Source organism: Arachis stenosperma, chromosome 7 (assembly GCF_014773155.1).
Source record: "Arachis stenosperma cultivar V10309 chromosome 7, arast.V10309.gnm1.PFL2, whole genome shotgun sequence".
Lineage (NCBI taxonomy): Eukaryota > Viridiplantae > Streptophyta > Magnoliopsida > Fabales > Fabaceae > Arachis > Arachis stenosperma.
The window spans coordinates 15,468,716-15,482,204 of NC_080383.1; the positions used below are offsets into that span (position 1 = coordinate 15,468,716).

The 13,489-nt window shown below is 35.4% G+C and overlaps 1 protein-coding gene across 1 annotated transcript; it reads left to right on the forward strand.

Moving 5' to 3' along the window:
* The first annotated feature begins 7,969 nt into the window (after positions 1-7,969).
* On the forward strand, positions 7,970-12,735 carry LOC130941349 (probable methyltransferase PMT11). Its single transcript, XM_057869824.1, has 9 exons — positions 7,970-8,928; positions 9,200-9,349; positions 9,445-9,715; positions 10,025-10,135; positions 10,506-10,662; positions 11,034-11,291; positions 11,383-11,505; positions 11,633-11,710; positions 12,150-12,735. The coding sequence occupies exons 1-9, from the start codon at positions 8,272-8,274 to the stop codon at positions 12,355-12,357; spliced, it is 2,013 nt and encodes a 670-aa protein (XP_057725807.1). The 5' UTR covers positions 7,970-8,271; the 3' UTR covers positions 12,358-12,735.
* Positions 12,736-13,489: the final 754 nt, after the last annotated feature.

The window sequence follows — 13,489 nt, forward strand, 5'->3', positions numbered from 1 at the left end:
AATAATAATAATAAAGTCAACAATAAAATTATCAATTAAAATATAAATAAATAAAATAAAAATAAATATATTTATTTATTGTAACATTAAAAAAATATTTATCCATTAAAGATGATTCAAATATTTAATAATGTATTCCTGAAGTAAGATAAAATCACGAACTATTTTTTTTTTATCTCTCACTATTAAAAGAAATGAAAAAGTGATTATTATTAACATTAACTTGGTGTTCATATATACAATAACCGGTATTACCAGTAAAAGCATTCAATTGACTTACAATAGCAAGTCATAACTAACTATATTCTATTTATCTAATTTAACAAACAGTAAGCTAAAAATTATCATTAATAAAAAAGTTTTATCTTTTAATATTCTCCCTCAAGACGGAAGGTAGATGTTTCTAACTCCCATCTTGGACAACAACTCATGGAATTTTATTCTTGGCAGAGACTTTGTTAATATGTCTGCTAATTGATGTTGTGTCCTCACATGAACCAGTTTTATTGTCTCTTCTTATACTTTTTACCTAGCAAAGTGGCAATCCACCTCTATGTGCTTTGTGCGCTCATGAAAAGTGGGGTTAGATGCAATAAGAATCGCTGCCTGACTGTCACAGTACACTGCTGAAGACCGTATGTTTATGTGAAAGTCTTTGAGAAGTCCTCTCATCCAAGTTAATTACTTCACTAGCTACAGCTGTTAATGCTCTGTATTCTGATTCGGCTGACGATCTCGAACTGTACTTTGCTTGACAGACTTTCAAGACACTAAAGAGTCTCCAAAAAATACACAATAACCTGTAACTGACCTCCTAGTATCCACACATGAAGCCCAATCAGCATCAGCATAAGCTCTTAATAACAAAGGGGATGATGTTGCAAAGTACAAACCCTGTCCTAGTGTGTCTTTCAGGTAGTGTAAGAGATGATGTACTGCTTGAAGATGAGGTACTCGAGGCTTCGACACGAATTGACTAAGTTTATTTACAGCATATGTGATGTCTGGTCGAGATAATGTTAGGTACAACAACCTTCCAATCAACCTTTTATATTGAGTAATATCTGGCAATAACTCGCCCTCCTCACTGTTGAGCTTCACAGCAGGGTCTATGGGAACTTTTACTGGTTTGGAGGCCAGTGTCTTCAAGGAGGGAAAGTGTGTATTTCCGTTATGAGAGAAAAATACCTTCCTTTGAGCGTGCAATCTCAAGGCCAAGAAAGTACTTTAACGGGCCCATATCCTTCAACTTAAATTTATCCTTGATTTGAAGCTTTGTTTTCTCCAAGATACTTGCATTGGGACCAGCAAGTATAATGTCATCAACGTATACTAATAGAACAACAAAAGCTGTCCCAGAACGCTTAGCTTTGTGAAAAGGGAATGATCATATTGCGATTGTGTGAATCCCGCAGAAATAAGTGTAGTAGAAAAGTGGTGAACCACTGTCGAGAGACTTGCCTTAATCCGTATATTGACTTGTTCAACCTGCAAACAAGGGATTCCCCCTTCTTGACATACCCCAAAGGCACATCCATGTATATTTCTTCATCAAGATCCTCATTCAAAAATGCATTGTTGATAGGAATAGGTGCCAATGGTTCATGGCAACAAAAGCTAAGAGCACTCGGATAGAGGGAACTTTGGCAACAGGGAAAAAGGTCTCAATAAAATCCTGGCCAGCTTGTTGGGTGTAACCCTTTGCAACTAGTCGCACCTTATACTTATCTACTGAGCCATCAGCTAGATACTTGACTTTATAGACCCATCGACACCCAATTGTGTATTTGTTTGGCGAAAGAGGTACCAAAGTCCATGTTTTATTAGCCTCTACAGCATCCAATTCAGCTTTCATAGCCTTTTGCCATTCAGGAATAGGTGCTGCTTGGTGGTAGAACTTACTAACTTAGGCTCAAAAATAAAATTCACATTCATTATGTAACTTCTGTAATTGGCAGTCAATTTCTGATAATTCAAAGATGCAGCTATTGGATATTGAGTAGTGGAGGAAGTGATATGATTGCAATGGTATTGTTGTAGGTAAGAAGGTGCTTTATGTGGCCTAGTTGATCTTCTAGGGACAAAAGATGGACTAGGTTCAGGCTGAGCCAATGGAGAATTCTCTACAGGTATCAGTTGAACCTGAGGGATATCAACAATTGGTGGAGGAGTGTATGGTGCGATAATGCTGTTAGATAGAGGTTTTGGCAAAACAAGGTCAGGGAAAGGGTCAATTGAAGCAAAATTCTATTCACCAGAAGAAAAGGGAAATATACTTTCATGAAAGACCACATTTCTAGAGATAGAGATAGACCTCTTTTGTAGGTCATAAACTTTATAGTCTTTGTAGTCAGGAGGATAACCCAAAAATACATCGGCAGTTGCTCTAGGACAAAACTTGTGTCTGCCAGGTTGAAGTGTAGATGCAAAGCAAAGACAGCCAAATACCCTAAGCCTTGTGTAGTCTGGTGGTATAGAATAAAGTCTCTCAAATGGAGATTTAAACTCCAAATTTTTGGCAAGTGTTCGATTGATGAGATAAGTTGCAGTAGATACACATTCTGTCCAAAAGGTAAGAGAGACACGAGATTGGAAATGTAAAGCCCTCGCCACATTCAGCAAGTGTCGATGTTTTCGTTCGACGATAGAATTTTGTTGTGGAGTCTCAACACAGGAAAATTGATAAAGAGTACCTTTGGAAAGCAGAAAATCAGTTAATGCAAGTTCCCTAGCATTATCAGGTCTCAAACACTTTACAGTAGTAGAGAATTGTGTTTCAACCATCTTAAAAAATTGTTGCAACTTTGTTGTGGCCTTGGACTTAGAACGGAGGAAAGCGACCCATGTGAACCTACTATGACCATCCACAATGGTAATGAAATATCTAAATCGTGCACAAGAAATTGTCTGAAAAGGACCCCACACATCACAATGCACCATATCGAATAGTTTAGTTGCAAAATGATTGTTAGAAATATAAGGCAATTTACTTTGCTTAGCCAAGGGACAGATGGAGCAGTTATGTAGTTGCATCAAAGAAGAAGATTGACAAGAAACTTTAGATTTATTTATTATAACACCAAGTACATTGGGTGACAAATGACCTAAACGGGAATGCCATATGTAAGGTGATACTAGACTACAATGATTGTCAGAAAAAAAATATTTGTGTTGTCATTAGAGGTAACCTGCTGAGTAGGATAGAAGACATATAGTCCCTTCTCCAACTCAACCCTCCCAATCGTCTTCAGAGACTTCTTGTCCTGGATTAAAGCATAATGAGATGAGAAGGTAACATCAAAAGTTGAAGGTGTAACTAAAGCACTAACTGACAGTAAGTTGAGTGCAAAGCTAGGAACATAAAGCATTATATGAATAACTAATTGAGGTGTCACTCTTATAGAACCTATGCCAATAATGGGTATGTGAGAATTATCCGGTAATATGACGAAGGAATTCGACACAGGTTTGTAATCATGAAACATGAACAAATGAATGCAAATGTGATTAGATGCTCCAGAGTTCAATATCCAACAACCATTAGGCAATTATAAACCTGTTAGTGCAGAAAGAGTGATACTTATAGTGCCAGAAGCATGTGTATCAATTTGCACAGGGACAGGAGCATTGGCTTGGGCACTCTGAGAGGATAAAAGACTCAACAGATGTTGGTACTGTGTCTGCATCATTGGTGGATCAGAAATTGTTGGTGATAGGGGAGGTGCGTTTGTATTGGTCGAAGCAAGATTTGCAACACCTTTAACAGGACCTTTGTTTTTGAATTTTCCATATCCTGGAGGAAAGTCGTGAATACGAAAGTATCAATCAACCGTATGCCCAAGAACCCCGCAATGAGAGCACAAAGGTCTATCACGATCTTTCTTTGTTGATTTTGGCTTAAATTCAGCCTTAGCAGCAAAAGCAAGAGGATCAGAAGCAAGGGATTTGACACAGAGCTCCTTCTATTTTTCTTCTTGGAGGATTAATGAAAGAACACGATTAATAGGAAGGAGAGGCTCCATGAGCAACAATTGACCTCGAATTGCAGAGAAGTGTTCATTGAGTCCCATTAAGAATGACATTGTATATTCACTATCATGAAAATCTTGCAAAGGTCGAAGGCCACCACAATCGCATTGAACAATTGGACGATACGCACTCAATTCATCCCAAATGGACTTCAATTTAGTAAAATAAACACTCACCGAATCAGAGCCTTGAGACAGCGCCATAAGATCGCGTCGAAGTTGGAAAATTCGTGGACCATTACGCTGTTGAAAGCGCTCACGAAGGTCTTGCCAAACCTCCAAAGCTACTCGCGACCTCATAACACTACCAACAATATCCTTGGAAAGAGAATTGAAAACCCAAGAAAGTACCACATTGTTGCTGCATGTCCAAAGAGCAACATGCTGAGGATTATCATCAGTTGGACGGGGCAATGAACCATCAACAAAGCCAAGTTTATTCTTGACGGAAAGAGCGAGCTCTGATAAACGAAATTTAGCATGCCGATATAGAATTCAATAATGGATATAATCGTGAGTATAGTCTAATCGACATTCAAACTTCGCATCAAACAATCCTACAATCTATAACCGAGAGTACTAGTCTCCCGAGTCGTCCTCCCTTGGAATTGCTAGAGCATGCATCTTATTGATTAGAAAGCCTTGTTATGATTTTTTGAAGGTTTAGCAAAATAGATGACAAACAATCAATCTTTAAAAGACTTGGCTTAGGGTTGGCATTAGAAATTCTATCCTTATAGTTCCTTCAACGATGACAACAATTAGGCCTTATCTCATTTAGTTAACCCCTAGGTATAAAGGGAAGTCAAATGAGAGTAATTAACTTGAGTCACAAGTCCTAGCTTTACCTTATGGAAATCTAGTTTTAGTGCACTCCAAGTCAATTAGCAATCTCTAATTCCAAATCAACAATTGACACAACTATTCAACTCCTTCTAATGGCCCAAGCCCTATGCCAAGTAAGAAACTTTTACTCCATAACTAGTGTTGGCATTTTATCAAACAATTGATGAGCAAGAATGAAAGTCATAGTAAGAATGAGAAGAAAGTAGAATTAAAAGTATTTCAACACAAGGAATTAACAACAATTAACAAAGAACAACAATGGAAATGAGATTTTAAAGGAATTGATAAAATCCAAAACTACAAAATTGAATCTAAGATCTATGAAAATTGAGCAATTACAAGCACTAATTGAGATTGGAGAAGAAGATCTATGACATGAACAAAGTAAATTGAGAATTGCAATGGATCTCACCAAAGAGTGATTGAAAATTCAGAAATTGGATGAAGATGAACCCTAATGAGAGCTTGGAATCTCTCTCTCCTTCTCCAAGAGTGTAACTAACTATCTCAAAAATATCTAGAACAATCTAAAAATGAGCCAAAAGTCCTTTAACCCTTCAACCTTTGGTCTTCTTAAGCTTTTCCCGCCAAGGCACTTCCCCAAGATGGAATCCCTAACTGCCTCCACGCCCAAGTCACGTGGCTCTTTAAAAAAATCACATTCGAACATCGGCGCACACGCGCAAAGCACGCGTGCGCGCCACTGAGGCATCTTGTAATGTGCGCGGAGGCGTAATGTACGCGTGCACGGCCATGAAGATCATGGCCTAGCCGCTACACAAGCCAGCTCGTGGCTTGGCTCTTGGCTTTGACTTCCAGCTGCTCAATCCACGCGGGCGCGCCAAGTGCGCGCACGCGCCCTTGCTGAAGTTTCCAAAGCTCAATTCTCATGCTCCCTTCCTTTGCGCCCGTTCTCCTTCTCACTTCCGGTCCATCCCTGCCCTATATTCTGAAACCACTTAGCACACAGGTCACGGCATCGAATGGCACCAAGAGAAGATTAGAAATGTATCTAATTTAGTGCAAAATAAGCATGTTTTCATCCATGAGGCCAAGATTAGGAAGGGAACACAAAGTCTTGTATTTTCATATAAAAAGCGTGTGGAATCATTGATAAAACCCCTGAAATCGATACAAGATAAACCCTCAAAATGGGGTTTATCAAGCTCCATGAAACAGCTCCAAGAATCATAGTTATCACCGATTAGGGGTTGTGAGACAAGAACGAGTCCAACACCATCAGCTTGATGGAGAAAATATGGATTGGTGAGATCATCCATGATGATGAAAGAATCACGCTAGAATCGTGGAAGAGAAGCACAAGAGGAAAAAAGATTTCCCTAAAAATTGAAATTTTCCAGAAAAGTAAGAGAAAAGAATGAAAGTGAAGTAGCAAAAGTGACTATTCATCTGATACCATATTGAAAGAAATGAAAAAGTGATTATTATTAACATTAACTGGGTGTTCATATATACAATAACCGGTATTACTAGTAAAAACATTCAATTGACTTACAATAACAAGTCATAACTAACTATATTCTATTTATCTAATTTAACAAACAGTAAGCTAAAAATTATCATTAATCAAAAAGCTTTATCCTTTAATACTCACTGCTAAATCTTTTTTTATTCTTTTTCCTCCCACACTTACCTTAAACCCTTTCACTTCTCAATGCACAACTCTCCTGCAATATTTCACTCTAACACACTCTCACTGTATAAGTAAAACTCTTGCTTCTTCCCCGCCTGCGTTTTACATTTAAAGACCGGCTTCATCACTTTTCTTAACACGTGTCGTCTATGTAGCGAGGGAGCTTGTCAATGGCAACCTATAGTTATATATAATTTTTTAAATTCAATTAACTCGTTAATTATTAAACTAAATCTCTATTTTTTTAAATATAAGTAATATTATCAATATTTTTTTTTGTCTTAAAAATTAGTTGAGATAAGAAAAAATAATATTTATCTATTAATTAATATTTTTTATTTTAAAATAATATAATATTTTTTAATTTTATCTTTTAAATAATCTTGCTTGTAATAACTATTTTAGATTAAAAAGTATCTTATGTTATAAATATTATAAAAAATAAAGTTCCCAATTCAATGTGAGGTAATTAATATTTGAAAATTATAATGAGTATTTGAACAATTGTTTAAAAGCATGAAAGTTAATTTTAATATATTAAAATATGTATATTTTTTACATAGTTATTTGATTATATTTATTCTTTTAGATAATTATTTACGCGATGATAAATGTAAAAGATATTTTTAAATTACAATACATAATTAAATAGATGTATAAATTTTTTAATCTAACAATATATAAAAATTAAATTAAAAAATATATAAAAAATTAATTATTTCAAAAAGAAAGAGAAAAAAAGAATTGTAAATTAAGTTTTCATTATTTGATATAAACATATTTTTCATGTATAGGTTTTTTTTATGGTATTTATATATAATTATAGTTTCAAATTATAAATGCTAGTGTATTAATAGGCGCTAATATGTCAATTAATTCAATCTTTTATTATTAAATGTATATAAAAATACGCAAAAATAAAATTAGTTATGATGACAAATTATTATAATTTAATTAAAATATTTTAAGTTAAATTTTAGAAATAAAAACATATTTTTTTATAAATTATATATAATAAATAGTATTTTAAGAATGAAAGTATTCACTAACTCTTTTTAAATTTTATATCTCCATTATATTTTTAATATAATTAACAATGTTCATTGAAATTTATTTTAAGATATATATTTTTGCCCTCACTTTTAAAATTTTTTGGGTCCGTCACTTACTGGTCATATCTGCATGCATAAGACAAAAACACGTTTCGAGACGTGGTTATCCTGCGTTTTGTAGCTGCTTGCATATTTTTGTTTTTTCATTCCACCCAAAATGTTATCTTCGTTTTGTAAGTGATTAAGCATGGTTGATCCACACATGTGAATAACACACCATGTACCAATATATCTAAATATCACCATTTTTTTATCCATTTAATTTCTGATCAATATATTTGTATATAAAAGTTTTTTAGCAAGTTATTACTTATTAGCATCAAATTTCAGCAGGCACTGTTATCAGCATGACTTTTATTTGACTTTGTGGGTGTTAAGAACTTAAGATAGTAAGAGGAGTAAATCTGCATTTACACCACTGTGTCGGTGTCAACATTGATTGAATCAACAAAGAAAACCATCAAAGTCAGCAACTTTACTTTCACTGCACCATTTCATCGTCCAAACTGCAATTCAGTCACACCTCCTGACCTCCACCTTCATCTTTATTCATACAACACCCCACATGCAGAGACTAAGAAAGAAACAATTTAGACTTGCACCTTCCATTCTTTGACCCCCTAATCCAATCATGAAACCTTCCATCAATGCCGATTCTTTCAAAACCCCCTTCATAATCAAGACCGTCGCATTCTTCGCTCTCGCAATTACCTTCTTTTACTTTGGCAAGCAATGGTCCAATCCCAATGGCTACAGTCACATCATCTTCTTCTCCACCACCACCACTGCCACCACACCGCAAGTCGCCATATCCCCCAATTTCAACGTCTCCTTCAATGCCTCAACCCTAATTGATCAAAATCCCCCAAAAAAATTAGAACCGTCGATTCCGCTACCCCCGCCGCCGGCATTTCCGCCGCCGCCGCCTGCTGATCCGTTTAGGAAATTCGGGATCGTAAACGCAGATGGCACGATGTCGGAGGAATTCGAGGTTGGGGAGCTCGACCCTTCAATGGCGGAGGATTGGGAGAACGATACAAGAGTTGAAGGTTCTGCTTCTGCGTCTGCTAAGAGATTGGGGATTAAAAATTTTGGGATGTGCCCTCGAAGCATGAGCGAATATATACCTTGTTTGGATAATGTGGATGCGCTCAAGAAGCTAGTTTCTACAGAGAAAGGAGAGAAGTTTGAGAGACACTGTCCCGAAGAAGGGAAAGGGTTAAATTGTTTGGTTCCGCCGCCGAAAGGGTACCGTGCCCCTATCCCATGGCCTAGAAGCAGGGATGAGGTAAATTTGTGTGTTTGGATTAGCTTACCTTTTTTTTTAAAGCTTAAGATCGCATCTAATCGAAGTTCTCTTTCTTACGAGTTTAATTGCAATGCACTAGCAATGTAAAATAGTCTCTATGTATCTTAAGTTGATGAGAGAATATGGAGTCAACTACCTGTTTTGGATGTTTTATAGGCAGATTATTATTGTATTTATTTATTTATTTTTTATGTACATTGATTTCTTCTTAGAAGGTTGTTGTTTTTTTATTATTATGATTTAATTGTAGGTGTGGTACAATAACGTTCCTCACACTCGATTAGTCGAAGATAAGGGAGGTCAAAACTGGATTTACAGAGAAAAAGATAAGTTTAAATTTCCTGGGGGTGGTACTCAGTTTATACATGGAGCAGATCAATACTTGGATCATATTTCTCAGGTTATGTTATTCATGCTTTGGTTTCATTCTTTTGAATATGGTTTTGGTGAGTCTTCCACGATGCTGATGTTACATGTCTACATTTTGAGTTGTAGATGATTCCTGAAATTACATTTGGTCAGCATATAAGAGTTGCTCTTGATGTTGGCTGTGGAGTGGCTAGTTTTGGTGCGTACTTGATGTCCCGAAATGTTCTGACCATGTCGATTGCTCCCAAAGATGTCCATGAGAATCAGATCCAGTTTGCTCTTGAGCGTGGTGTACCTGCAATGGCAGCTGCATTTGCAACGAGACGTTTGTTATATCCAAGTCAAGCTTTTGACTTGATACATTGTTCACGCTGTAGAATTAATTGGACTCGAGATGGTAATCAGAATGGAATCACATCATTTCTCTTTTTCATTATTGGAACTCTTCTTGCATCCTGATATCATCCCCATGATATATTGTTATTGTTGAGACTTGAGATTTATAGCTGTTGATGTCAATTTTAACATGATATCATTCTTGGCTTATTATTCGGCAATGGAATTGCCAGAAATGTTTCTTAACAAAATACCGTTGGGGTTGGGGAAAATAAAAGAAGGCTCTTTCACTGTGCCCCTCCCACTTTTGCGTTAGTTTCCCACTTTCAATTACTGTAACACTCTTTTTTTTTTTTAACTTGTGATGTAGATGGTATCTTGCTGCTTGAAGTTAATAGGATGCTAAGGGCAGGAGGGTACTTTGTCTGGGCTGCCCAACCAGTTTATAAACATGAGGAAGCTTTAGAAGGACAATGGGAAGGTATCATTGAATGTGGTTTTCATATAGATTGAACTTATTGAAGCACTATAGAGTTTTGGTACTTGGGGATTTCTCAAATTTATATCTATGCAAATTCCTGTCTAAAATTTCTTAATAATTGATTTTTTCTTCTCCGATTAACATGCTTTGACTCAAAATGACATTGAAGGAGAAACATATAAAAATGTCGTTGGGTTCAAAAAGCTGCTTATGTGCTCCGATTTTCATTCTTAGAATCTTGGTTTTGCTGTTCATATCAAATGTACTTGGATATTCAATATTTTATTGGTGTTGGTCTAACTCTGGATATGTAAGATTGCTGTCTGCTTATATTCTATGGTGAGTGTAACAGTGGGTTTGTTATTGTCAGAGATGCTTAATCTTACTTCTCGTCTATGCTGGAAGTTTTTGAAGAAAGATGGCTATGTTGCAATATGGCAGAAACCTTTCGACAATAGCTGCTATATGAGCCGAGAAGGAGTTAGCCCTCCACTATGTGACCTAACTGACAATCCAGACAATATTTGGTATTTTGTTCTTGGCTTCCTAATCTACTGATGCTTATATGAAATTTCCTTCTAGTTATATGATTATTGGCAAGCGTAAAAATTTACTCTAATTACCTTATGCGGTAGAGCTTTCCAGAATGGAATCAGGGAGAAGAAAAGAGGTGCACTTTGCCTATTAGTAGGTTGAACCAACATTAGAAAGATATGATCGGTCCTTGACTAAATTTTAATTGGCAAATTACCTTTTGGTAGTTGGAGTTAGTTGTATCATTTTTATTAAACTGAACAATTTGGGTCAGGCTTCATGATTGCATTTTACATACCATAGTCTTATGTTAAAGTTAACTGGCACATAAATGGTATTCTCACTGTTTGTTTGATTAATTTAGGTATGTTGATCTTAAAGCATGCATATCTCGATTGCCCGAGAATGGATATGGAGCAAATATTACTAATTGGCCCGCACGTTTGCACACCTCGCCTGATAGGCTTCAGAGCATAAACATCGATGCTTTCATATCCAGGAAAGAGCTGTTTAGGGCAGAATCAAAATACTGGAACGAGATAATATCAGGCTATGTAAGGGCTTTACATTGGAAGAAGATGAAATTAAGAAATATTATGGACATGAGAGCTGGTTTTGGAGGGTATTGTTTTAATCTCTGTTTCTTTTCTTATTGTAAATATGTATTTTCTATTTTGTGATTAGTTTGTTCAATATATTTGTGTCATTTGCAGATTTGCAGCTGCATTGATTGATCAGACTGTTGATTGCTGGGTTATGAACGTTGTTCCTGTTTCCAGCCCGAACACCTTACCTGTTATATATGACCGTGGGCTGATTGGAGTTATGCACGATTGGTATTTTATTGAACTTATTTAACATTATATTTCGCACATATTCTGGTTATGTTATGCTCCACCTACTAAATAACTTGTACCAACATTTTTTGAATGTTTCGCGATTTCTTAATTTTATGTAATTCAGGTGCGAACCGTTTGACACCTACCCACGAACTTATGATTTACTGCATGCTGCAAGCTTGCTTTCTGTTGAGAAGAAAAGGTACTGTTTTGAATCTTCCCTTGTCATCTCTGGTTGACATGCTGTTATTTTTTCACCTGTTCATTCCTTTTTTATCTTCCTTGGGAAGCATGTTTAACTACTCTATATTTCATATATCTGAATCAAGGCTGAAAGTAAAATGTGTTTGGATGTCCATTTCCCATCTATTACCCATCATGCTTTGCCATAGTGATCCACTGGAAATTTTAAAGCTTGTACAAATATGCATTAGGAGTCTACATCTCAATATCTGTGCAACTTGAAATGACTTTCATTCATAATCTACTTATTCCAAATTCTTCATTGTTCATTTTAAAGCACGCACCTATGACTTCGACTGTCAGATTGTAAATAAGAACACAGGTAGCTGCGTTTTTTGGTAGAATATGTTGGTGTAGTTTCTGCAGTAATTATTCAGTGTCATTTTTCAATATATCAGATGCAATGTCTCAACTATTATGCTGGAGATGGACCGGATACTAAGACCTGGTGGACGGGTATACATCCGTGATTCTCTTTCCATCATGGATGAGCTTGTAGAGATCGGCAATGCTATCGGTTGGCATGTGTCGGTACGCGACACAGCCGAGGGTCCTCACGCAAGTTATAGAATCTTGGTAGGTGATAAGCGCCTGCCACGCAGTTGATTCAGTGAGAGATCATTATATAATATCAAAACCCATGATTTTGGTATTGATCCCTGCAATGGTGAAGCCAACAGAACAGGGTCACAATTTTATTGATAAATACATGACACGCATGGAAGTGTAAGTATCAAATTCTCAATAGAGGGATGCTGAGGTAGTGAATGCTGAGAGCATTCATTTGTTTATTGATTCATTACAAAAGATCACAAAAGAGCTGGTCAAGGTGTATTACCATTTTAGGTTTGTAAATTCAATTTATTTGTATATTAGTACAAAGTTTTTAGGCCCAGCATGTGTTGTATTTGTTCATTAAGGTTTAGACCATCAAAAATTACTTACAACTATGTATTTGCACTTCATAATACTTTTTGTCTTGTTGATTTGTGTGTTTCTTCAAAGGAGATTTCCTTCATTTCTTGTCAACTTTTTCCTCTCTCGGTTGTTTCCAACAAAGCATATGCTCAAATCAGCTTGTCTCGCTGAATTCATTTCCTCTTATGGAGAGGATCTAAATTCTATGGAGAGAACTAATGAAACACAAGTTAGAGTTTCTCTCTAGAATATGAAAAACGACAATCGTAGTTGTTCCTTGTGAGAAATGTGACATCCCTATTTATAGGGAGTTTAGGAGTACTATCAACTACGGTAAAATTTGAGTATTAATTAATAATTTCTATTGAAAAATATGAGTTAAAAGTATATTATTGAATTACTAGACTAAAGGAATTAGGTTGATAACTAAAAATATTGACAAAAAAGAAAAAACAACAAACTTTGAATATTTATTGTATATATATATATTTATACACAAATACATAGTGAATGATTTGATAACTGATTTTTGTGTACTTGTATTGTTCCATATTTCTAAAACCAAATTCAAAGTTTTAAATTTCTAATACAATTAAACAATCATAATCATAAAAGGATATTTTAGTTTTTTAAAAATTAACTAAAATGATAGTTTTCTCATTTACTAATTAACAAAATGATATTTTATTCTTCTTAAAATAAATCAAGTTCAAATATCTAATATCTACCGGAATTAAATAACTTTAGTCCAAAAAAGTATTATTTTATCTTTTTAAAATTAATTATAAAGTATTATTGTATTTTTAACATAAATTCAAAT

What these genes read in the sequence shown, in the direction of transcription:
- LOC130941349 (XM_057869824.1), top strand. Translation starts at nt 8,272, where the DNA reads ATGAAACCTTCCATCAATGCCGATTCTTTCAAAACCCCCTTCATAATC. An exon ending in GGCCTAGAAGCAGGGATGAG is followed by an intron (nt 8,929 to 9,199) that starts GTAAATTTGTGT and finishes ATTTAATTGTAG; the next exon opens with GTGTGGTACAATAACGTTCC. An exon ending in GACAATCCAGACAATATTTG is followed by an intron (nt 10,663 to 11,033) that starts GTATTTTGTTCT and finishes TGATTAATTTAG; the next exon opens with GTATGTTGATCTTAAAGCAT.